Source organism: Globicephala melas, chromosome 1 (genome assembly GCF_963455315.2).
Source record: "Globicephala melas chromosome 1, mGloMel1.2, whole genome shotgun sequence".
Taxonomy (NCBI): Eukaryota; Metazoa; Chordata; class Mammalia; order Artiodactyla; family Delphinidae; genus Globicephala; species Globicephala melas.
The window spans coordinates 173,619,306-173,644,054 of record NC_083314.1 but is presented as its reverse complement, the minus strand read 5'-3'; the positions used below and the strand labels follow the sequence as shown (position 1 = coordinate 173,644,054).

The 24,749-nt window shown below is 53.2% G+C and overlaps 2 protein-coding genes across 3 annotated transcripts in view; both read right to left on the bottom strand.

Moving 5' to 3' along the window:
• ALDH4A1 (aldehyde dehydrogenase 4 family member A1) overlaps positions 1 to 18,238 on the bottom strand; it is a 32,734-nt gene extending 14,496 nt beyond the window's left edge. Inside the window, exons 1-4 of the mRNA XM_030876646.3 lie at positions 18,102 to 18,238; positions 8,067 to 8,160; positions 7,275 to 7,367; positions 686 to 733 (exon numbers count right to left, since the gene is read on the bottom strand). Coding sequence (XP_030732506.2) covers positions 686 to 733; positions 7,275 to 7,367; positions 8,067 to 8,160; positions 18,102 to 18,166 — 300 coding nt within the window. The 5' untranslated portion in view covers positions 18,167 to 18,238. The remainder of the gene's footprint in view (positions 1 to 685; positions 734 to 7,274; positions 7,368 to 8,066; positions 8,161 to 18,101) is intronic.
• A 1,867-nt stretch (positions 18,239 to 20,105) lies between these two features.
• The window catches only part of IFFO2 (intermediate filament family orphan 2), a 49,111-nt gene continuing 44,467 nt past the window's right edge, over positions 20,106 to 24,749 (bottom strand). For both annotated transcript variants that reach the window (XM_060310401.1, XM_030876622.2), the window contains one exon: positions 20,106 to 24,520. In XM_060310401.1, coding sequence (XP_060166384.1) covers positions 24,415 to 24,520 — 106 coding nt within the window. In that variant the 3' untranslated portion in view covers positions 20,106 to 24,414. The remainder of the gene's footprint in view (positions 24,521 to 24,749) is intronic.

Sequence of the window (24,749 nt, the reverse complement as noted above, 5' to 3'; positions counted from 1 at the left end):
CGCCATGTCCCATGGCCAGCTGGGCTGCCCCAGGCTCCGAGCCTGCCCTGCTACAGTCTGGAGGAGTCCGAGGGGCCTGCCAGGTAGGGCAACATGCCAAGGACTTGCTCCATTCTCTCTCGTGGTCTCATCAGGGCCTCCTCTTACTCCTGGGGCCTGGTGCTCCTGAACCCGCTGTCCAGAGCCTCCAGCCCTTGAGGTCCGGGCCTGACCTTGCCCTTGCCAGGCCAGAACTGCAGCCAGAGACAGACACCTGCCGCTGGCATCCCAGCTGCCAACTGCCCTCATCACCACGTGACACCAGCGCCTTGACCCCGTGGCCTCTCACTGGCCCTCCCTGATGCCAATTCTCTGCCTGGCTTCCCATCCACGATGCCTCCAATTTCCCTGACTCAGCCTTCCAGAACGCCCTCCCCCTCCCTAAATCAGGGTAGTCTCACAAGGGGCATGTGCACGGATGTCCCAGCCCTGGCCAAGGCAGCTCTCATTAGGCGCAAGGTAACCCCGGCACGCCTGGCCCAGTCAAAGACACATGCCCGGGGACGCCCTCAGTGGCAGCCGCCCCCCGGACGCCCCCACCCTCCATGGCCCGAGAGGGGAGCAGTGACTGACCTCTACCGCCATGGCAGCAACTAACCGGACAAGACGGGGTAGCACCCCAACCCCAAAGTCACCAGGGACTCACCTTGTCTGCATAGCAGAACTTGGCCACCTTGTGTCCATGGTTAAAGGGCTGAAAGAAGAGAGAAGAGTGAGGTCGCTGTCCAGGAGGGAGGTGCCAGGGCAGGTGGGGATGGAGCTGGGCTCAGAGCTGGAATTCCAGGCCACTTGCTCTCTGCCCTCCAATCCCCATGATGCCTTCTCCAATCGCCCAGGCCCACGCTGACCTCTCCACCTTGAGAGTTACAGGGGCACCTGCTGTTTGATGAGCTCTGGAAGGTTCACGGTGCAGGAGAAAGGTATGAACAGAACAGTCTTTGAGGGAAAGCATGGACGTTTGGGTCAGACATAGGTTCGAATCCCGGCTCTGCCCCCTACTAGCTGTGCAGCTTTCTGTAAGCTGACTTTCCTTCTCCAAGTCTCCCCATCAGGGAAAGCACGGAGAGGAGGACCAAATGGGGTCACAGGGGAAAAGTCCTCCAACATAGCTCCTGCCCTTACACCTGGGTCTGGCGTGAGGCTCGGTGGTGGGCTGTCACCACGGGAGGCCCTAGGCGATGCACTGCGTTGTGAAACACTCAGGATTTCCGCCACCCCGCAAGGCCCTAAAGGAACAGAGCAACTGCTTCTCGAGGCCCGTGCTTGGGACCCAGATTAACTCGTCTAAAAGGGATGAAACCCCAACAGGCATTTACAGACAACCCGGCAGCGTTGAATGTCAGCCTGGGCGACGAGGCGGGGCAAACACCACGTCTTTCCCGACCTGTTTTTTACACCATAATTATCAGCACTTGCGCCACCGATAAGTCTTCCAATGGACTGTTTAGGGCCTTCCTGTCTAATAAGGCAGCCGCTAGTCACACATGCCTACTGGAACTTCAACTCACGTGGCACAAGCCAGGTTTCATGTGGCCAATAACCACGTGGGGCCGGTGGCTGCCGAAGAGGACAGAGCAGGTTCAGAACATTGCCACCATCATCTCAGAACGTTCTACTGGGCAGCACTGGTCTGGTCTGAGTGCAAAGTGGCCTCCCCGCCATGGTCACCTGTATCCTGTATCCAAGCTGGGGACCCGGGCCCTTCTATTCAGCACATCCAATCCCAGTGGACTGCGGACACCCCAAGTCAGCAATACATCCCGGTAACAGAGCGCCTGCCCTCACGCCGCCACGGCCCCAAATGCCAGGGCTCCAAGGATGACACGTGGCCAGGTCAGTGAGGTGGTATGGGAAACGAAAACCGGAAGTGCCCACCAGGGCGTTATCAAAATCCCAGTGTCTGGAAAAATACTCAGGTGCTGCAGTGGCCATGGAGGCCGGCGGAGCTGCAGGTGAGGTCGGGCTCTGGGCGGTTACAGAGACCAGGTGAGCGAGGCCGTGGGAGCCGCTCTGGGCTGACACCTGGCACACACCCGTGTGGACCTGCAGAGCCTGCAGACCCCAGGCTGTGCTGACACTCCAGGTGTGGGCCCTCTGGTTGCGGATCCAGCTGCAGGGGCTCTAGGATGCCTCTGTGGGTGACCCCTGCCCCAGGCCATCTTCGGAACCGTCAGAGTAGGGGCCCTGGGCCCGCCCCCTTAACCCTGCACATGCTGCTCAGGGCTCCATCTGGACAGATGTGTGCTCAGCCCATTTGCAAAAGGGCCAGCCCTTCACTCCCCTAAATCAGAGACCTGTGAGTTTCCTGATCCGTCCAAAGCAGATGCCAATTCCTGGCTTCATAAACTCCAAGCAGGTGGGTTTCTTAGGCCAACGTCATCATGGGGCTTGGAGCCCAGCTTCCCACCCTAGCCCACCGTTAGCCCCTAAACCGCCTTGTGGAGAAATCCATCAGGAATAACGGAAGATGCTGTGTGGACCCCTCAGGATCTTTCCTGCCTGTGGACAGGACTCAGTGATATCACAAAACCCCACATGGCACCTGCGTGAGAACTGGGGTGGGTTAGCAGAAAGTCTCTTGACAAGGTAGTGAACAACTTCCAGTGGTTAAAAACAGTTCTGCCTCTCACTTCTTTTTAACTAGCTTTTTTTTTTTTTTTTTTTTTGCGGTACGCGGGCCTCCCACCGTGTGGCCTCTCCCGTTGAGGAGCACAGGCTCCAGATGCGCAGGCTCAGCGGCCATGGCTCACGGGCCCAGCCGCTCCGCGGCATGTGGGATCTTCCCGGACCGGGGCACAAACCCGCGTCCCCTGCATCGGCAGGCGGACTCTCAACCACTGCGCCACCAGGGAAGCCCTTAACTAGCTCTTTTTTACATGAACTAGCTGCAGGCCCCTGGTTAAGGAACACTGATAGTTACTGTCAAAGCTAACATTAGTCAGTTTCCCACATGCAGAGGCACCAAGTGTTTGACACGGATTAATCCGTTGAACCCTGATGACATCCCTCCGTGGCGTGATTGTTACCCCATTTTACATATGAGAAAGTTGAGGCACAGAGAGGTCAAGCAGCTCAAAGATACATAACCAGCAAGTGGGCAGAAAGGGGCCTCCTCACGGTGACTAGGGTGGGATGCAGCTGGGTCTTGGGAAGATCCGAGAGGCCCAGCCTGAAAACCCTGAGGCTCCTTCTCCTTTGCCTCTGCTCCTCTGAGAGTTGGTGTCCTGCATCTCTCAACAGACCCGCTTCCTTAGTTTCTCTCATCCTCTGTGGGGAGGTGTTCAATGCCCTCCCCACAGCTCCCAGCCCCGCAAAGAAAGATGCTTGTGGCTGGTTCCAAGTTTCCAGGGCAGGTAATTCCGACTGGCCCAGCTGGGGTCAGGTGCCCATCCCTGGATCCAGCATCCCTCAGGTAGCAGCACCACACGATTTCAAAGGCTGCCCTGGCTCACCGCATGGGGGCAGGCGAGGAGCTCATCAATTTGAGCAGACACGGCCCCCCCAGACGCCCACTGCGCCTCTCTACCTCGCATGGAGCCCTCAGTGCTTTGTTCCAAGCTGTTCCCCGGCCTCCCAGGCCACCCCCCTGCTGTGGGCTCCTCATCGTGGCCCTCCACCCTCCTTCCCATCCCAGTTCCCTGGCTGCCCAGGGGAACCAGGCCCTCCAAACATCTATGTCCAGACTCACTTCTTCTGCCAAGCCCACACTCCTAATCCTTCCTCTGTCCTGAAATCAGAAAGCATTCCAGCGAGCAATGGGCTTTTCCGGAAAGTCTCACCCTCCTTAACCCCCTCCAATGGCTCCCTGGGCTCTTGGAAGAGGCTCTTAACCACAGCCAACAAGAACCACACGTGGGACGTCCCTGGTAGCACAGTGGTTAAGAATCCGCCTGCCAATGCCGGGGACACGGGTTCGGGCCCTGGTCCGGGAAGATCCCACATGCCGTGGAGCAACTAAGCCCGTGCGCCACAACTACTGAGCCTGCGCTCTGGAGCCCGCAAGCCACAACTACTAAGCCTGCGTGCTGCAACTACTGAAGCCCGCGCACTGCAACTACTGAAGCCCGCGAGCCTAGAGCCCGTGCTCTGCAACAAGAGAAGCCACCACAGTGAGAAGCCCATGCACTGCAACAGAGTAGTCCCCGTTCACTGACTCACTGACGCAGCCAAAAATAAACACATAAATAAATAAATAAAAGAACCACACCCGAACCCTCTGGCCCCACCGGCTTCCTCTCTGTTCTGCAGCTCACCCAGCCCCCTCCTGACTCTGCACCCACAGACCCCTCTGCTGGCGATGAGTCCCCAGCCCATCTTCATCCCTGGGGTTCAACTCAGATGTCACCTCCTCAGAGAGGCCTGTGGACCACCTCGTCTTACGTGGCCTCGCATCTCCAGCCCATCACCTGTGCCTTCCACAGCCCCTCTCACCATCTGGAATTGTTTGTTTCTTTGCTGACATGTACACCAATCTCACTCTCCCCTAGGTCACCACCATGAGGGCAGAGCCATGTGCCATGCTCACCGCTGTGTCCCAGTCCTAGGTCTGGGGCCGAGGAGGCTTGGATGGATGAATGGATGGATGGGTGGGTTTTATTATCATGATTTACAAGTACCCCTCCTAGAAAGAGCTAAAGTCAGCCTTTTGGAAACTGTTTTCCAACTTCAAACAGGTTTCTAGCTAATAATGCCATAGAGGAAACCACTTCGTTTACATACCGTGGCATTTATTTTGCAACTGGTTCCATTTGCACAAAGCTGGAAACTCCCTATGTATCCATAACATCAAAACGTATATGTAGGGCTTCTCTGGCGGCCCAGTGGCTGAGAATCCGCCTGCCAATACAGGGGACACGGGTTCGATCCCTGGTCTGGGAAGATCCCACATGCCACGGAGCAATTAAGCCCATGCGCCACAACTACTGAGCCTGCGCTCTAGAGCCCGTGAGCCACAACTACTGAGCCCGCGTGTCGCAACTACTGAAGCCCACGCGCCTAGAGCCCATGCTCCGCAACAAGAGAAGCCACCGCAGTGAGAAGACTGCACCGCAAAGAAGAGTAGCCCCCGCTCGCTGCAACTAGAGGAAGCCTGTGTGCAGCAACAAAGACCCAACACAGCCAAAAATAAATTAATTAATTAATTTAAAAAAAACACAAACGTATATATGTGTGTACACACACAAAGACACACATACACTTCCCTTTTGTTCATAGCCAAGGTGCATATTTGCTTTAAGCCTTTCTGGGCTAAAACTGTCATGACCATAACAAGGGATAAAAAGGGATGGGGTGGTGCCTCTGCCTGGGGTTGCAGCAGACCCAGGGGTTCACCCTCAGGCCACCTTGTAGGGAAGCACCGCAGACTTCCATTCAGCCGTGAGTCCTGGTCAAGATCCCCAACTGTCACCAAAGAATGTCACTCTCACTCTCGAACAGACTGGCAGCAGTAGGGGTGCCATTTCTTAACTGTCAAGCCAGACTAGATGCCTCCCAGCGACTTGCTAGGAAAGGCAGGCTGTCTTATCGCTGTCCCATTATCCAGCAAAATCCCCGCGGAGAGAAAGACTTAAGGAGAATGCAGGAGGGACACGCAGACCAGCTACTGCTCTGGCCGGGGCTCTGAGAGGCCTGCCAGGGCCAGAGAGGCAAGAGGGATGAGTGGAGAGGGCTGGGCTGGGGACTGGAGCCGCTAGAGGGTCACCCCACATGCGGGCTCAGAGGAAGGCCACTTGTGTGGCCACATCTTCCTTCTCTCAAGAGAAGCCAGACATTTGAATTTGTACATGAAATCGCCCCATGTTTAGGCTTTGGAAACAAAGCTACCAGCTATCGATTTGCAGCCTGAGCTCTGGATGGAAAGCCCACCCCAGCAGTGGCCATGGGGCCTGCAGGGCGACCTCTGGGCATCCTCAGGCACTGGGCTTTGGTGACATCCTCAGCCCACACGACAGTGTGTGAGAAGCAGCCCCACGAAACATCCGTGCGTGAGACATGTGACTCTTGCGGGGATCTGTCACGTCACTGTGTCCTTCTGACACTTTCAGGAGAAATTTCCCTCTGGGCTCAGTATCAGAAATGGCTGTGCTTCTCCTACCACACAGTGGGGGATTTATTTCAGGAACACTCTGACTAGGGCAAATGATGTGTTCTCCTCTCCACTGGAGACCAGGAGGCCTAAAGGCAAGTCTGTGGCCATCTCCAGCAAGTGCCTAGGGCCTCAGGATTTTGTGACCAGCAGGTCACAGCAAGAATATTATCTTGCTGCCATATACTAATTAACACTCTGCTTTGAAATCCCCTTTAGACAAAGTCAGGGTGTGAATGAATTCACTTGAATCAAAATCAAGGGGATATGGTTCTGGGGAAACTGCATCCATCATCCCTGTTCCGTATCTAACTGTGCCACCCCAGGAGGGTCACTGATTGTCTCTGAGCTTCTCCCCTGATCTGCAAAATGGGCAGCTAACCTCCTGCTCTTCCAGTCTCCAAGGGGGTTGGCAGGGACTGAGGGAGGAGCTTGTGCAGAGGGGACAGGGTCTCAACAGATGTGTCTGTGGTTGGAGTCTGGGCTCCAACAGGAGGGCTTCTAGGAGGAGGTGACACCTGGCCACGCCCTGGGTGCTTACCTTTGCTGAGCTCATTGTCAGCTAGACCACTGGTTCCCAAATACAGACCAGGACTTTGGTGACTGTCTTTCTTTGGAAGGATTATCTTTTTTTTTTTTTTTTTAAGTATAGTTGATTTACAATATTGTGTTAGTTTCAGGTGTACAGCAAAGTGATTCAGTTATACATTTTTTTTTCAGGTTATTTTCCATTACAGGCTATTACAAGGTATCGAATATTGTTCCCTGTGTTAGACAGTGCATCCTTGCTGCTTATCTACTGTATATATAGTAGTGTGTACCTGTTGACGGAAGGATTCTCTTTGATTCTGACATTCTACCCTTGCTTCCTACTCCCTAGGCTGGTGAGCGGGTCAACTTTTCCAAAGCGATGGCAAAGCTGGGGACAGCTGCTGTTTTTAACTTCTTGGCAGGTGCAATGTTGGCACCTTTTACGAGAGTCCCCTAAGACTGCCTTTGGAAGTTTTATACCGGTGCACGGAATTCAAAATCTTGCAGGGACTCTAAGTCCTTTTGGAGGCAGAGACCCCATGTTGCATGCTTATGTGCTGCCCGAGAGAGACCCCAGATTCAGGGGAGAGGCTGAGCCCTGCCCGCCCACTGGACTTACAGACACCTGGTACCGCACGTCCGAAGTCCACACCTCCTCGTCCCCCACCACGCACGGGATGGCTTCCGTCCGGCCCTTCAGCTCCTTCAAGGCCTGGGGAGAGGAGGAGAGGTCAGATGAGCACTTCCTTCGCCTCTACTCCCCGCCTAAAACACCGATGCAGAGTCTGCCAAGGCAGATGCCCAGGAAGGAATGGAAATGAGGAGGGGGCTGGGCGGGGTCTGTGGTCAGAGACGCTGTGATTGCTCCCCAGGGGCGGGGGCAGACTCGGCTCCCACACTGTCACTTCCTGTCCTGCAGGAAGGTAAGGCCAGTGTTGCCAGGTCTTCCCATTAGAGAAAAGATTTAAAAACCCGTGTCTGACACTGGCAATTAACGGGAGCTTTTTTTTTTTTTTTTTTTTTGGCCACACCTTGCGGCTTTGCAGCTTGTGGGATCTTAGCTCCCCGACCAGGGACTGAACACACGCCCTCATCAGTGAAGGCGCAGAGTCCTAACCACCGGACTGCCAGGGAATTCCCGGGAAAATGTGTTTAAGCATAAAATATCTGTGGACTTATGACCCCTGACCTGGCACCCCAAAGAGACCCAGGTTGCCACCCTGCTGCTCCTAGGTCCCCCACCCCCCTCCAGATGCACAGCTCTCCCCAGATTCCCAGTTTCCTCCCGTGGCTGGGAGCAGAGGCAGGAGGGCGTGGGTGGCTGTCGGCACGGAGAGGTATCATGGGGGCTGCTGAAGGCCGTCTCTGCCCCAGGCCCTACACCACTGGGTGCCCCCCACCCTCCCATTACCTTCTGCAGTGCCTCTCGCTCAGGGCTGCCCTGCGTGAATGCCAAGACGGGCTCATTGGCCACCTTCAGGGAGGAGACGTGCTTCCAACACAGCCTGGGGAGCGAGGGTGGGGAACAGAGGTGGACAGGTCAGCAGCGGCCACCACCAGCCCCAGCCCTTCTGTCTCTGACAGGGGGTCCTAGGTTGGCCCAGCATCTTGAAATCCAGGGCAACTATAGAACTGGGGGACAAGAACCAGCCTTGGGATCCAAAACCCAAGTTCAAGCCCAGATCCTGTCACTTTGTGTCCTCGGGCATGTGGCCTGCCTCCTCTGGGCCTATTTCCCCACCTATCAAGTGAGAATCACCATAGAAACTCACACGGTTGCCTGAAGTTTTTTTTGTTTTCTTTTCTTTTGTTTTGTTTTGTTTCCCGGCCGCACTGCCCATCACATGGGATCTTAGTTCTGCGACCCGGGGTTGAACCTGTGCCTCCTGCAATGGAAGCGCAGAGTCCTAACCACTGGACCACCAGAGAAGTCCCTGGTTGCCTGAAGTTTAAATTCATAGGTGCAAAACCATGGCTTAGTGTTTTGCACATAGAGAAGTCTTATTCTCCCTTTATTTCCCCACAATGCAGACTTTCTTCCGAGTTACTTCTTTCTCTCAGCAGGAAAGTCAGAGCATTCCACAGCTCGGTCTCATCAGAATGTGAAACAGCTGAGACTCCCTTGGCACAAAGAGCTGAGCTCCGGGTGGGCAAGAAGCGCCAAGAGGTGGGCCGTGAACTTGGAGGAGTACTCTGAGCTCGGTTCACAGACACAGGGAGAGCTGCTGCTGGGGTACGGGCTCTGATTCCTGGGTACTGAGCTCCAAGAACTTGTTCTGCAGATGCCATTCAACCTTAACCTGTATGACCTCACTGATTAATGCCCACCAGTGGCCTCCACCCCTAATGTGTCTGGAGGTCCCAGGGTGGGAGGACAGGTGGGTAAGAATCAGTCATTCCACTCACGGAGGGAGAGAACAGACTTGTGGTTGCCAAGGGGGGAGGGGGTTGAGGGAGGGATGCAGTGGGAGGTTGGGAGTAGATGTGAGCTACCGTACGGATATACGGATAAACAATAGCAAGGTCCTACTGTAGAGCACAGGGAACTATATTCAATATCCCGTGATAAACCATAATGGAAAAGAATATTTAAGAAAAGAAAGTATATATATGTATAACTGAATCACTTTGCTGTACAGCAGAAATTAACACAACGCTCTAAATCAACAATACTTCAATTAAAAAATTTTTTTGTTCATGAAGAATTATTGTTCACAAGTGGTCCCAAATAAGCCACACAGTATTCTATTGTCTTAATACTGGTGAAAATGGTATATAAACAAAATAACATACACTTAAATGAAAAGAGTTGTAAGTACAGCCTTAAAATTTTTCAAAAACAAAAGAGTCAGGCATTCCAGAGCTGGAGGAACCCCAGTGGTGGGACTTCCCCTCCAGGCCTCAGTTTCCCCATCTGTAAATGAGGACAACAGTGAGGACAAAGGCCACCTAGGGCACAGGGGGCACATGAGATTTGATAACACCATCGTGGCATCCCAAGGGCCTCGCCAGTGGCACGGTGATAGAAATCGGGTAATTTTGATCCTATAAGTAAGACTAGATCAAGATCAAGAGAAACCTGGATTTGAATCCAGAAAAACCCAGATCTATCTCCCCTGGTGTCAACACCCCACGGGCAGCACCCGTGGGTGGAAGAGTCGGATAACTGGTCGCCGAGGTAGGGAGGACACACACCTGGGGGACCATAGGACCTCCAGAGATGAAGGTGTTGGAAAGAACCTGTCATAGGATTTGGGTTATAGAGGGGTAATTTGGGGAGGGTTAAGGAAGCTGGGGCTGGCTCTGGATCAGGAAGCTCGGCAATTCTACAGTGGGGTGAAAGAGTAGCAGTTCCTCACTTGGCGAGGGGGGGATGCCTGGTACTTTGGGGGTGGCATGGTGACCTCTGTGCTTAGACAAAACTATAGAGGGCCTGTTCTGTCCACTTCATCATGGCCTCTGGTGACCTTGTCTGAGGCTGGGTTTCTGCGAGGTTGTTTATGCCCAAGAGATCCAAACACAACGGCTACGAGTACTGGGCACTTTTTTTTTCTTACTCACTGAGACCGGGTCTGGGGGCTCAAAGACCCAGCCTGGGAGGCCAGGAGGAAGGACACAAAACCAGGGGCCGTGAGGGCAGATCCTTCATTGATTCTACAAGGTTACTACTGGGTACCTGCTCCGTCTCTGGAGACAACAGCGGTGACCAAGACAGCAAGGCCTGTGGTTGCATGCAGCTGACCTCCAGTGGGGGACGCGGGTAAGAAAGGAACACAGCGGTGACCAAGGGGACAGGAAAATGAGGAACGGGAAGGGCAGGGCTGCTTCAGCGGGGGTGGTCAGGGAGGGCCTCTCGGAGGAGACGACCTCTGTCAGAGACCTGAAGAAGGTCTGAAAAGAGCTGGAAAGAGCGTTCCAGACAGAGGGACAAGCAAGGGAAAAGGCCCAGAACAGGGAGCATGAGTCAGGAAGAGCAGAAAGGGGCCTGTGCGGCAGAAGGGGAGGGAACAGACTGGGGGGGTGGGTGGCGGGGCCGGGCGCCCAGGAGGGCAAACTGAGCCTTGGGGCTTTCTCCTGCCCCTCCCTCCAGGTCCACCCCAGCCCTACCCACCACACCCAAGGAAGCCAGCAAGCCTCAGGCCCCACCCTTCCCCAAACAGAGGAAGAAATGTGAGGCTCCTTCGCCCTCTGTGGAGCTGTGTGACCTTCAGCTGGATTCCTCGGTATAACACGGAGACACCCATCTCCTGGGGTTATTCTGGAGATCTGAAGAAATAATAATGCAAAGCTACACGTGTGCCCAAAACCTGAAAATCCACACGGCCCCCTTCCACCTACTGCGGTGGGGAAGAATGCAGAGGCCAGAAAATGTCAGCGGCCACAGGTCTCAACAGCCCGGCAGGAAAGGGGAGGGTGGCGTCTACTCCTCCACCCCCCACCACCTGGAAGGTTCCAGATGCCTCTCTCTGGGCCTCAGTAGCAGCGCACCACCACAAAGCAGTGAATCAGATATCACCTGGTCCTCTTCAAGCCAGGAGAGAGCCCCTGCGTGCTGGGCTGGGAGCCAGAAGCGGGGCCACCCAAGCCCCCTCTTGACCCCAAGTCCTGGCGGGTGTGAAAAGCAAAGGCTCTGGAAGCAGACAGAGCCCGGATGGACCCCCACACCTGCTCGAGACCTCAGCACGTTATTACAAACTCCGCAGGGCTCTGTTTCCTCACCTGAAGAATGGGTGACACCATGTTCCGCACAGGGTCACTGTAAGGATGACAAGCCTTGCCTCTCCTCACCCTTCCTGCTCTTAGGTTTTCCTAAGAAACTGTAAAGGTCTTCCAGAATGTTTACTCCACCAGGCCAGGCTTTCAAAGGCAAAATGGTTCCCAGACACCCCCGAGGATCAGGGGCTGGCCTGGGGGCTCAGCAAACACTGCTGGAATAAACGTAGCCCCGTATCCCACCAGGGCAGAAGTTCAAAAGGTAGCAGCTACCAGCGCTCCTCTCCCTGTTCCCTCCCAAGCAACATCAGAACCAGAAATCCTACAGGTCTCCCCCAACCTTCCCCAGGGCAGAGGTCCACTGTGACCTCAGGATCACATGCCCCCGTGGCTTTCTCTCTGCCTGGAAAGTCTCCAGGCCCCGGCCCCACTATCCATCACTCTGAACATAGCTTAGGGAACAGAGACTAGTTCAAAGATCAGCCTGAGTCAACAAGAGCCAAAAATAATCCAAGGATGTCTGACAAACTTTCTTTTTCTTTTTTTTTGGCTCATGTGCCCTTTGGGATAACATTAGCACCCTTCCACTGGCTCAGGGAAAGGCAGCGTGAACCACTTGCAGGACATGGGGCCTCTACAAGGATCTGCGAGGCCCTTCTAGGCAGGACTGTATTCCCATTCATTCATTCAGTCAGTCAGTCAGCACATGTCTATCCCCCATGGCAAGGATGCAGAGATAGCTCAGATGAGGTCAAACAGCTCACCCAAACCATGTGTTCATCACACCTGGCAGGTGCCTGGCTCTGGGACACAGAGGTGAATCCAACCCAACCTTCTTAGGGCAGCTCTCAGCCCTCCCGCTTCAGGAAAGAAGCATACGGCAGAGTCTGAATTTGACTCAGTTTCCCCTAACAACCCGGGGTGCCCCTTCTGCTCACCTGAGGACTTCACGGCCTGGGCCTGAGACCCCAGCTGCCCCTCCTCACCCTCGGCAGGTACCAGGATCTGAGCTAAAAAGGCTGCAACGCCAAAACGTAGGCTGCAACACCAAAACATAGCCTGCAGTGGGTGAAATTTAGAGCCTGCAAGCTCTGAAATTTACAAAGGGGAAAACTGAGGGGGCTGCTGCCAGGGGCTGAGCTGCCAGGGGCTGAGCTCCCAGGCCACCCCTCGGCCTCCACCCTGGTCCAAGGCACCATCAGCTTTTGCCTGGACAACTACAACAGTCATTCCGGCTCCACTGACTCCAAGCTCGTCTCAAAACTGCTGGAATAAACTTAGTCCTGCGTCCCACCCAGGGCAGAAGGTCAAAAGGTAGCAGCTACTGGTTTTCATAGTCTTAACATGAAAACATGATCAACACAGAGAGACGGAGGGTAAGTGCTCGGCTCGTAACTTAGTGGCTTCCCATTTTCTTCTACAATAAAGAATCAGAATCCTGGGACTTCCCTGGCGGTCCCGTGGTTAGGACCCCGCGCTTCCATTGCAGGGGGCACAGGTTCAATCCCTAGTCCGGGAACTAAGATCCCGCATGCCACGTGGCACGGCCAAAAAAAGAAAAGAATCAGAATCCTTACTGAGGCCTCCAGACTCATTTCCCATCACCCCCCACCCCCTCCCACCTCATCTGCTGCAATCCTGCCACCCTGGTCTCCCCACTCCACCCCACTCCCATCTCCCTCTGCAGGGGATACCAGCCTCACCCTGCCTGGATGGGACCCCTATCAGATCATCTCACAGGTGACAACCCTCATTACAGAGCTCTGATTGTCTGTGCTCCCACACTGCCCAGACCACAGTAAGCATATGAGAAATACCTTTAAAACAATTAACACACAAGTGGACGCCAGGCCCCTGGGACGGACGGGACTCCCAGGCAATGTTCTTTTGCTGGATGCAGGTCCCCAGCGGCTGGGGTCAGGGCAGCCAAGGCCAAGGAGAGGACTAGAAAGGAAATTGTCTTTGCTTCATTCAGCTTCCAGGCTGTTATCTGGGACCTGATAAGACCAATTCTCCTTATCACTGAGATAAGGCACCAGTGATGGAGGTGAGCTGAGAGAAAGTACAGAGCCCAGGGCAGGGCCAGAAGGGAGGGGCCTGAAGCCCAGGCTGAGCTGCCCTGGAAAACTTCAAAGAACTTTTCTGAAGCATTTACGGCATGCCTCTGGCATAGTGCTAAGTGATGAGCGCATTGAATCCACCCTACAAATATATTACCCTGCAAACTCTTATTACACCTATTGTACAGGGAGGACGCTGAGGTTCAGAGATTAAGGGCTCATGGTCACAGCTGGTGGAGTGACGGTGCAGGATCGGAAGCCAGGTTCCCTCACTTAGGAGACACGCTTTGGCAGAAGCATGGGGAGCATCTCAGACACCTTTGGCCTGCTGATGGGACAGGTTCATCCTCCTAACCGCCCAGCTGGCACCTCCTCTCTTCCCACTGGAGCAAAGAGGCCACCCTGAGGTGGGGAGGGAAGCTCAGGGCTTTCACTGCATAACAATGCCCGCTAGTGGGGGAGGGGATCAAAATAATGCTTGAAGCAACACATTACGTGTTCTAGGTGCTGGCCACTCTTCAAAGTGGTTTTCGCATATGAATTCGTTTATTCTCCAAGACAATTCCACTATTATCTTTCTTTTCCACGCGGGAACAAGAGGCAGCACAGAGAGGTTGAGCAACCTGCCCAGGGCCACACAGCTGCTAAGAGGTAGAGCCAGGATCCACCCGGGCTCTCCTGTGGGCCATTCCAACAGCAACTGTTCAGCACCTGCTGTGTGCCCAAACAGGTGCTGGGCACCGGAAGCCAAGTTCCCCAGGGTCCGTGTGCTGGTGCCGACTGCTGCCTGAGTGGGGATTCTGACACCTTTAGAAGCAAGTATTATGATCATTGTAGGTTCTACTTATTCTTTTACTCAACTTATTCACAGAGCGCACAGAGTCCCAGGCCCCCACCAAGCCACTTGTCACGTCATCTCTAACCCTTGTGCTCCATGCCTGTTAATAGGATTATTCCCATTTTACAGACAGGGCATTGAAGGGCCAAAGGAGAGCTACCTTGGCACGGCCACAAAGTGCTGGGTGAGCATGTGCTCACCAGGGGAGGACATTCCAGGCAAGAGGCACTGCCCTGGCCACCGCTTGGAGGAATGAAAGGGCAGAGTCTGTCCAGGGAATGGTGGGAGGTACCAGGCCCCCACCCTGCACAGCCTCTGCCCATCCCAGGGGCGGGCAGGCTGGGACAAGCACTGGGGGGTTTTGAAATGGGGAAAATTAGACAGGCTGGTGGGCTGAGAGGGGTCCAAAGTTACCAGGATTTCTGCAGGGGAATTCCAGCCCGCAAGCCCCCTGACACTGGGGGGGTGCTGAACTGGAGTCACCTCTGGACCCCGGCACCCAGCGAGGTCTGATACAAGAGTATGTAAGGGACAAAAATTAACATTTATTGTAAGCTTCCTATGAGCCCGGGTTAGTTCTTTTTTTTTTTTTTGCAGTACGCAGGCCTCTCGCTGTTGTGGCCTCTCCCGTTGCAGAGCACAGCCTCCGGAAGTGCAGGCTCAGCGGCCATGGCTCACGGGCCCAGCCGCTCCGTGGCATGTGGGATCTTCCCGGACCGGGGCACGAACCTGTGTCCCCTGCATCGGCAGGCGGACTCTCTCAACCACTGCGCCACCAGGGAAGCCCCCCGGGTTAGTTCTTTTATTTATTAAATTTATATATAAATGTGCATCTTGGCTGTTTCCAAAGAGAATTTGCAGAGGACACCCATGAAAAAGTTAATGAAATAGAGAAAGGGGCAGGCAGGTCAGGGCCAAAGGAGACAAAAGGCAATCAATTGGGAGGTCTGGTGTTTACCAGCTTAAGGCCTTGGACAAGTTTTCCTTAACTTCCACAGGCCTCAGCCGTTTAATCCGTGAAGTAGGGATAGTAACACCCACATCATAGGTTGCTGAGGAGCTAAGTAACATCATCCACGTAAAAGGTAAATGGTAGCCCGTAGTGACCATTCCTGGGCCATCCGTAAAGGCCAGGCGTTTGTCATGATTGTCTCCCAGACTGGTTGTGATAAATCTCTGTTGGCAAGTAAGGAATCACGTGATCGTTCTTTCATTCACCAAACGTTTGCTGAGGGTTACCAGGTGGCAGTCACAGTTCTAGGCCCTGGGGACATATAATAAGGTAGAGAAGTCTCAAGTGAAAAAGCAAGCTACAAAAATGGATTTGCAGGGGAGCCCATTTTTATGTTATTTTTCTAAAGCATATATACTCCTGGAATATTAAAAGGCTAGTAATCAAAGTGACAGCAGTGGTTACCTCTGTGTGGTGAGCTGCCGGGCGATTTTTTGTAACCCTTTTTTGCTTTATCTGTACTTTGTACAATGGACACCTACTAATTCAATAAAAAGAAAATGTACAATCAAGAGTATGTTTAAAAATTGGTTGAGTTTCCTGGCACTCCAGGCAGAAAGGGAAACACTAGAGAACAGCACCCATCCCAGTTCCCCAAGAGATGGTTTTTCTCAGCTTCATGTACAGGACACTGAGAGATATCACTAAACATGTCCTGAAGCTGTCTCTCCGTACATGCAGACACGGCATGCCACAGGAGTGTTCTAAGTATCTGTCGACTAAAGGAACAAGTGACCAAACACCGAAACTGTTCTTCTAGAACCATGGCTCTCAACTAGGAGTGATTTTGCCCCCCAGGTGACAGCTGGCAATGTCTGGAGACATTATTTTGTTGTCACGACTGGGGGATGCCCTGGCATCTGGTGGGTGGAGGCCAGAGATGCTGCTAAACACCCTGCAATGCATAGGGCAGCTCCCACAGCAAAGCATTATCAGACTCAAATGTTAATACTGCCGAGGTGGGAAACCCGGTCTGGGGCAGCGGGCCAGCTGCTGTATCTGAAGAAGTAACCTGAACTGGCAGATCTGGTTGCAAAACGCTTTCTCGGATTGCAAAATGCTTTTTCTCTGCTCAGGAGGCTTTGTAATTAAGAGCATGAGTCTGGAGTCAGACTGACTGCGATTTTAGTCTCACATTTGTCTTAACAGGCAGATAAGTTTCCCATCTGTAAAATGGTAATAATACAGGGCTTATCTGCACAATCAGGCCTATGGTACTTGATTGCTTGATAGCTATTGCTGTTATGAGCTTTTTTTTTTTTTTTTTCAGAATAGGGATTTCTTTCTACCAGATATTAGAGGGGTTTTTGTGTTTTTTTAATGTTTAAGGCTTTCTTCCCCATTACACTGAAAACTCTTGGAAGGCTCCCATCCACGTGTAAATCCCCTGGGTACACCCCCCCACCCCCCGCCGGCCCGCAGCGTTTAGCAAAGCACGTGCACACGGCAGGTACTCGGTAAACAGGTAAATCTATGTGGCTTCCATCTAGGGTCTGAGAGGGATGGTCTCAGAGTGCAGGGAGAGAGGCCTGCAAACAGGACCACGCTGAGGGTGTAGTGAGCATGGCCCCCGTCCTCAGTTTGGAAAAAGAGCCCTTCCTGGCCATGTCCTCTTCCCTGTCCCACTCCCTCACAGAGAATACACAGCAGCGCTGGGACTCATCCATGCCCAGGGCACCCCTGCACCATCCCTTAGGACACTGATTAACTCAGAAAGGGCATAGCTCAGCAGGCGAGACGTAACTGGTGAGTCCTAGAGGTCAGGCAAACACTGGGGGCAGGGGCTGCCCAGCTCTGAAAGGGAGATGGACAGAAACACGGGTCCATAGGGGTGCAGCCTCACCAGACTGTGAGCCCCTCTGGGGCAGGATCTGTGTGCCACCTACCTTCTCCACCAAGCCCAGAGGCAGAAAGGGGCTCTGAGAACATTTGTCGCTGAGTGGGCAAGGGTCCGGGAACCCAACTCCACAGTGCGGGGGTTTGCAAATCTGGGTTTGCAGGGCAGCTCCGCTCTGAAACTGCACCTTGGTGTCTTCATCTGTAATTTGGAATAACAGCTACCCCCAGGAGAAGTTTAAATAAGAGTGATAATGATGGTCATGATTAATAGTAACTGGGCACTGCCTATGTGCCAGGCACTGTTCAACACACTTTACATGTAGCAACTTATTTATTAATTATCACAATAAGGCACATACCCCAAGTGCGTAGCACAGGTTTGGCACGTTCTACGCACTCCGTAAGTATTATTATTCCACCTATCAGAAGAAAGGGGTCCTTTTCTCTGCCCAACACAACTTTTAAAAAGGGGAAGGAGAAAAGAGAGAAATAGAAATGCCGGTAGACAGAAGAGAGGGAAGACCCAGGGAGGGTCCTGAATGTGAGACCGAGGGTGGGGAGGTGAGAAGCGGGGTGTGCTAAAAATACAGGTGCCCTGGGAGGAAGGCACTGCACTCCGGCGGTGGGCAAATTTCGAAGATCCAGCATCAGGAGAAGGAGAAGTGATTAAGCGGCTAATTTCTAAGCGTGGGAGCCAACAGGGCACCGAGGCACCCCCACCCCGCAGCAGGATTCGGGAAGGGGGTCCCCCTAGCTGAAGGAAGAACTTTGGGAGACGAGGGTATAGCAATGGGAGGAAGGCCTGCGTGGGGGTCGGGCGGCATCAGAGGAAGTGACCCCCGGCGGAGGGGAGCCCCTAGGAAACCCGGCGAGGGTCTGGCAGGGAGGGAGTCCGGCTCGGGGGCGAGGGAGCGCCCAACGACTCCCGGGACCCCGGGGCAGCAGGCGCCGCGAGCGGCCTCCCCAGGCCTGGTACTCACTCACCCGGCAGCCCTCCACGGGCGAGCCAGCAGGGCGCGGCGGAGCGCGGGCGGCGACAGCAGCAGCATCTTGAGCTCTCGGCACTGCTGTTTGCTGGACCGTTCGCCCCCGGAGCGGCTCTACTGCGCTGCCCCGCCCTGAGCGTACCACCTCGGCTGGCGGGGGGAACACGTCACCCCATCCGTCCTCCAAGCCAGGCTCAACCGAAACGCCTCTGTATTTACCTTCTGCTAATAAAATAATTACCTTTTTAGGGCATGATAAAGGACGTTATGTGACATAGGGCAAAATTGCCCGAAAGAGAAGCCTTGAAATGTACACACTTCCCCCTCCTCTCTTTATGGTATGACCCAGTCGACCTCCAAAGGGGGCCGAGGGCAAAAGGGAGTGAGCTCCATCGACCAATCAGAATGATACATGGAAGCTCCTGGACCAATCAGAGGGGCGGTCATGTAGCAGTCTCCTTAGGCCGGGATAGAGGGGCTGAAGCAGCCAATAAGAGAGCGGGAATAGGGCACGTGTGAGGCGGCGCGGAAGGACAGCGGGTCTGCCAGTCAGGGACAGCTAGAGTCCCAGCCCTACCACTCTCGCTGTCTTTGGCCAGTGGCTGCTAGACTATTCGACCGTGCAGGGCTGCATAGCGGCCAGCCCCCCACCTCACCTCGGGGGCTGCAGCCCCTGGAATGAGCCTGCTGCCCCTGGCTCTAGCCTCCTGGTTGGGACTCAGCCGCCCTCCACCTCCCGGCCTGGCGCGGGGCCACCCAGCTTCCTGAGGCCTAGCGCTTAGATAAATCAGCCTGCTTCTTTGCAGATTACGATCAATAAAAGATAAAACCGGAGCCAGTCTATGCTCAGGCTTTCCTTCAAAGCCTATGGACGCGGAACCAGTTGCTCCTGTGCTTTATTTTTGCGCCCCGCACCAAAATTTGAATTTTCGGGGAAGTTTTCTGCCTGATGAACACGTGAACGTTATTTAAAACTCGGTTTCTGAAGTCTTCCAGAGGATGGAATCTTAGGGACCCATTCGATTCCTAAAGTACTGTTACAGCTTTTCTAACGCTCCCTTCTAATATATCTGTTTATATTTCCTCTAGCAGCGTGTACCGAGAACTTGCTTAGGAGTCAGAGTTCAGTTGCTGATCATGGTTTCTCCCTATGACAAGGGCGAAATACGTAATTTTTCCTGGGCTTCAGTTTCCAAGCCTGTAAAGTGGGGATAATAATACCCACCTTAGAACGCCCTCATTATTTCATGCTACTCCTTTCTCCAGGAGGGCACACTCTTTAAGGCACTTTGGAGAATTTAAACAGAATGGGGAGTGGGAAGGGAAACTACAGTCGTCTCTCAGTCTTGGTGGGGCCTTGGTTCCAGGAGCCCCCGCAGATACCAAATTCACGATGCTCACGTCTCTTACATAAGGTGGCACAGTACAGTCAGCCTTCCCTCTCCAAGGATGAGAAACTTGCAGGTTTGGAGAGCCATTTGTACATTAAGCACAAGTCTTAGAGATGGTAAAAAGTTAATTGGAATTGGCAGTGGCTGTTTTTCTTCATCCTTGAAGAAAACCCTAGTCATGGGCCCAGTTCACACAGGTCAATGTCTCCCTGAATTCAGCCATTAACAGAAAGAAACTAGAATATTGGACAGTGTCAAATCCAGAGCCTAGGAGGTAGCCTTTCAAGGGCACTGTGAGGAGGTTCATGAAATGGGGTCGATTGATTAACAGGACCTCAACTCCAAACCAGGCTATGCCAGTTATTCAGTCTGTGATCTCTCTGGCTCTCTTCCCCTTCTGTAAAATATGTATAATAATTTCTGCTTTAACTACTTGTGAAGATTTTATTGTGAGATGCAAATATAACAGGTGATGTGAAACTTCCCTATTTGATCACTAATCAGCTAATTACTTTAGTGGTTATGTGGCCCACCATCCTCTTGCCCCTCCCCATCACCTCTTTATCCTTAATTTTTTTTATCCTTAATTTAAAAAAAAAAGGCACCATCAATTCTAAGACATTTCACTTTATTTAAAAGAAGCCAATATACAGGATATAAAGGGCATGATATTTACAACAGTACAGTAAACAGGTTGGTTTCCGGTAGGATCAGTAGTCTTTCAATGAATATAAACCCCCCGTTCCCCTTGACGCTAGACCCAGCTGGCAGACAAACAGCAACAGTGGGGTAGGATGGGACTTCAGGATAGAAAGTCTCCCTGGATGGGGCTAAAAATCAGGTAGATGCTAAAATGTCCACGAAGGGGTCTGTGGGTGGGGTTGCCTTTGCCTCATCTCTTTGAGGGCTTGGCAGAGGGAATGGTGAGGGATTTAGCCTGAGACTAACAAGCAGCCCACCCAGAGCCTGGAAATCTTCCACTCATGGAAAATTCCCTTCCAGAGAGAATCTGCCTTTACTGACACCCACCTGGCTGCTTCCAGACTCCCCACTCTAGGAGAGTGCCCTCTAGAACCAGAGCTTGGTTTCTCAAGGTGGAGGACCCAGGAAGCTCCCAGCACCCTAGTTCCTCATCCAGGTCCCTGGAAGAGCACAGCAAGGACTGCATCCCAGGCCTTGGCCTGGGGTTGGCACAGCCAGGGCTGGGCTGTAGGCATCTCATGGCATTTGCACTCCTGCTCCAGCTGCCTGACAACCTTGGACCCACGGAGGCCCAGGCCCCAAGGAAGCTGTGGGCTCCGTGAACCAACAGCCCATTGCCACCCACACCCTACTGCTTCTCAGCTCTCTCCAAATACAGCCGACCTGGCAATGGATCTTGGCAGACCAGAGTTTGAGCAACTAATCGGAGCCCACCTTCTGAAGCAGAGCTTGTCCCCTACCTAGTGCCCCCCTTCCCTCCCACCACCCACCTCCGTTCTGAATTCCCCACTGTCCACGCACTCCCACAAGTGCCCAGCCCCCTGGACTTCCAAGGACCAAGGAGCTGGGGGATCAAGGGAGAAGGAAATGAGGTGAGGGGTGACCTACACTCTGCTGAAGCCACTCGTGGGTGTGGATGAGTAGGTGGTGATGATGCGGAGACAGGTGAGGGGTACTGATTATATTAAATCCAGCAGCAACATGCATCTTGTCCACAGAAAAATGCTGGGCTACCACAACTGCCTACCCTAGATTTAAAAAAACGTTCATAAAAATAGATGAGAGTCTCTTCCTTTATAAATAGATTACATTTAGCTTAAGTTACACCTTATATGATCCCCTGCCCCACACCCTCTCCCCCATCCCAAGCCAAAGTGGTCTGATTCTCCACAGGTCACATGAGCTACATCCACAGAGCTAAATCCATGATGGACAGGCCCGTCAGACACCTCTAGACATACTGCCACAAGAAAACAAAATGTGTTTACTTGCAAATCATTTTTTTCCCTGTTCAGAGTCTCAGAGAAGTATGTGTATGTGTGTGTGTGTGTGTGTGTGCTCCACAACCAGGGAGCCCAAAGGAAGCTACTCTCCCTGTCCCTCCCCAATCCTCTCTTTTTATAAAACCCCCCAAAATAGGAGAGTGAGAGAGGGCAGCACAGGAGAGCCCATCTGAGACCAATTCTAAAATACCAATGTCAATATGACACTGGGCTGAGAAATAGAAAACCAAAATTACGTATTTACATCTTTACAAAGGATGGACCAGTTCATCCCAACTGGACCTGGTGCTGCCCCAGCGAGCGTTGGGGTCTTTCTCGGCAAGCTGTGGGCCCATGGCAAGGGTACAAGCGGGGCCCACTGGCAACTAACTCAAAAAAGAACTTGGTGGGGAGGGAGGCAGCCAGGCCAAAACCAGGATCGCACCCTGAAGGCAGGTCACTAACACTCTTGTTGTCCCCCCATCCACCAGCCCCAAGTCCTTGCTCCCCAGCGAGAACAGCTATTGAAAACCAGCAAGATGGATCTTTCTGGCCAACATCTGACTCTGGCTCCTGCCATTTCCATACTCCCCAGATAAATTCAGAGTACGCTAGTCCCCAAAGACAAATATCCTATGTATCCAAGGAGGAAAGCAAAAATAATACCATTGGACAGCAATCACCATGGTAACCTTAGTTACCCCCCAATACTTACATTGTTGCCTAACTGTCTTAACTCTAAAGATAGGTCTGTCACCCTCCCACCACCTTGAGGAAAAACCCGGGGCAGGCCTCCACTCTGCCTACCTGTCCATGGAATTCAATGCCTCCCTCACCCTGGGCAGAGGAGGCCTGAGAGGCGGCCAGTTTCCCAGCCTCCCAGAAACGGAAAATCTTCTCAGCAGCTGAGGTCCAAGCCCAACTGGCTCTGATAACCTTTGGTTAAACTAAAACTAAAACTAAAACAACAATAACAATAATGACAATAATAATCTGATATGTTTGAACCCTGTAACCTTGAGAACAAGTGTCAGTGAGGAGGAGGGGAAGGGGTGATCTCTCCTCCGAAACCTCATCCCTCCACGTACCCAACAAGGGACTATTTGGCTAATAAGAGATTCTGGGAATGGAAGACTTTCAGCCAGACTTTCACAGGGAAAGAGCAGGAGGTTCCTCCACAACAACAACAACAAAAAAGGAAAAAACTCACAATAAAGGCCACCAAGTTCTGATAAATAAAATTACACACAATCACTAACAATCTCCTCTCTCTCCATATATATATATTTATATAATATGAATATTATGTACAACGATTTTAAGACTGAAAAACAGGTGGGGGAAAACGGAAGAGAGAGGAAGTCCTTACAGACCACTGGTACCCTGGGAGAGAAAAGACAGCGGGCCTGATCTACACAAGGCCAGATTTCCCCCTCTGCCTGCAGACACAAGCAGTGGGTAGCAAGGGGCTCTGGTCCTTGGGCACATTTTGCTCCTCTGACCTCCAGGGGGAGCTCCTGGGCCAACAAAAACAAAAATCAGCAATCACACCCACAGTAGTGGGTCCAAAAAGAAATTTAAAAAACGAGCAAAGCTGGCTCTGCTGGCCCCAAGCTGAGATCTGGGGGTGGCCGCCACACAGTGCCCTTTGACTCAGGCCCTCTCAAGTCTGGGGAGATATGGCTCAGCTGAACTCCCCAACTGGTCAATCAGTGAATTATGGAAAAAGGTGAGCTTATGTCCATGAGCAGAACAAGGACGGCTCTCACTCGAGCTCCTCCTCTCACCACCTCCTCTGCCAGCAGCCCCCGCTAGCTCCCTCCCCTTCCCTTCCCAATGCCTGCCAGTGGCCAAAGAGTGGGCCACTGCGGGCACCGTGGAGAAGCAAGATGGCGGCGGACGGTACCGACCCAGCTCCGAGGTGGAGGGGCTAGATACCAGGCCTGGCCCCCTCCAGACTTTCTCACAGAGAAATTACAGATCGATAACCCCTTACTGTTGCCTGGGAAAAACATCAAGTCATCAGGGCAATAAGAGACCCGCTCCCCAACCCCAACCCACAGAGGTCCCAAGAAAGCAAGCAGTCAGGTGGCCGAGGGCCTTACGGGGCCCAGGCCTCACTAACGACCTTGACCAAACTCCCTCCCAAGTCAGTGCTCACCCCCAGAGGTTGCGAGAGAGATCGCCCTAGCTTCCTCCCTCCCAGCTCCAGGGGAAAACCAGGGATCTAGGAGAGGGCCTACCTTCCACAATGGTATAAGGCAAGCTGCTTTTTTTTGTTTTGTTTTGTTTTTTGCATAGTAGTTTAAACACAGTGAGGTTCCGCCTTCCCCCACAGTGCCTTGTCCCTCTGCTTTGCCACTCGATCCAGAAAGAAAAGAAAAATTTGTCTTCCCTCCCTCCTTCCATCTTTTCTCTCTTTCAGCTCCCAGGCCTGGAGAGCTTGCAAAGGCCAACAGCTCCTTCCTGGGGGGAGGTGGGCCATCCCAAGTCCAACTCCAGCAGAGGAGGGAGGGCAGAGCTTCTGGCCAATCAGAGGAGCAGGTGGGAGGGTAGAAAACGGCATTGTACCACTCCAGGGGCCCCCCCGCCCTCACCTTAGAGTTTTGTATAAAAACACCTGCTAGGAATAATTCTTTGGAGCTCAAAGTGGCTCAGCTTAAGGGAAAAGGCACAGTTAACACTGCATCGTCCGGACAGAAGTCTGTATCTGTAATGTGGAGAACAATAGAAATTGACAGCACCATTCCTTGGGTGGGTGGATGGAGGAGGGGCACTGGTTGGTGGTGGGCGGAAGGAAGGAAGGAAGCAGCGGTCCCTTGGGGCCTCCAGAGAAGGGAGGGCATAGGAAGTCTGCGTGGCGAGGGCTGGAGCCCCACTTCCTGGCCCCGTGGGGAGAGGCGGGCAGAGGCCCCATCACCAAGACCACCAGGCACGGGCTGGGGGACCTCAGTCATCAGCTGACCATGGGCTCCACATCTGCCTCCCGCTCAAACTCATCCTGGATCTCGTCTGTACTTCCTGAGTCGCTGCTGGCCATGGAGCTAGGCGACGGTGAATTCCTGGAAGGCACAAGAGAATGGGGGACATCAGAGGGCAGCCTGAGGACCTCTGAAGGGATTCAAAGAGCTGGAAAGATGGAGCAGCCATTCCTAGAAAACCTAGCCTCAGAGGGGGATCCTGCCCCGAGGCCCGCCCTTGCACCACTTGCCTTAGAATCTTCAAAGCCCAGGAGCTGAACATGGCTATAGAGACCTATTGGGACGCCCTGCACCCGCCTCTGTAATTGCT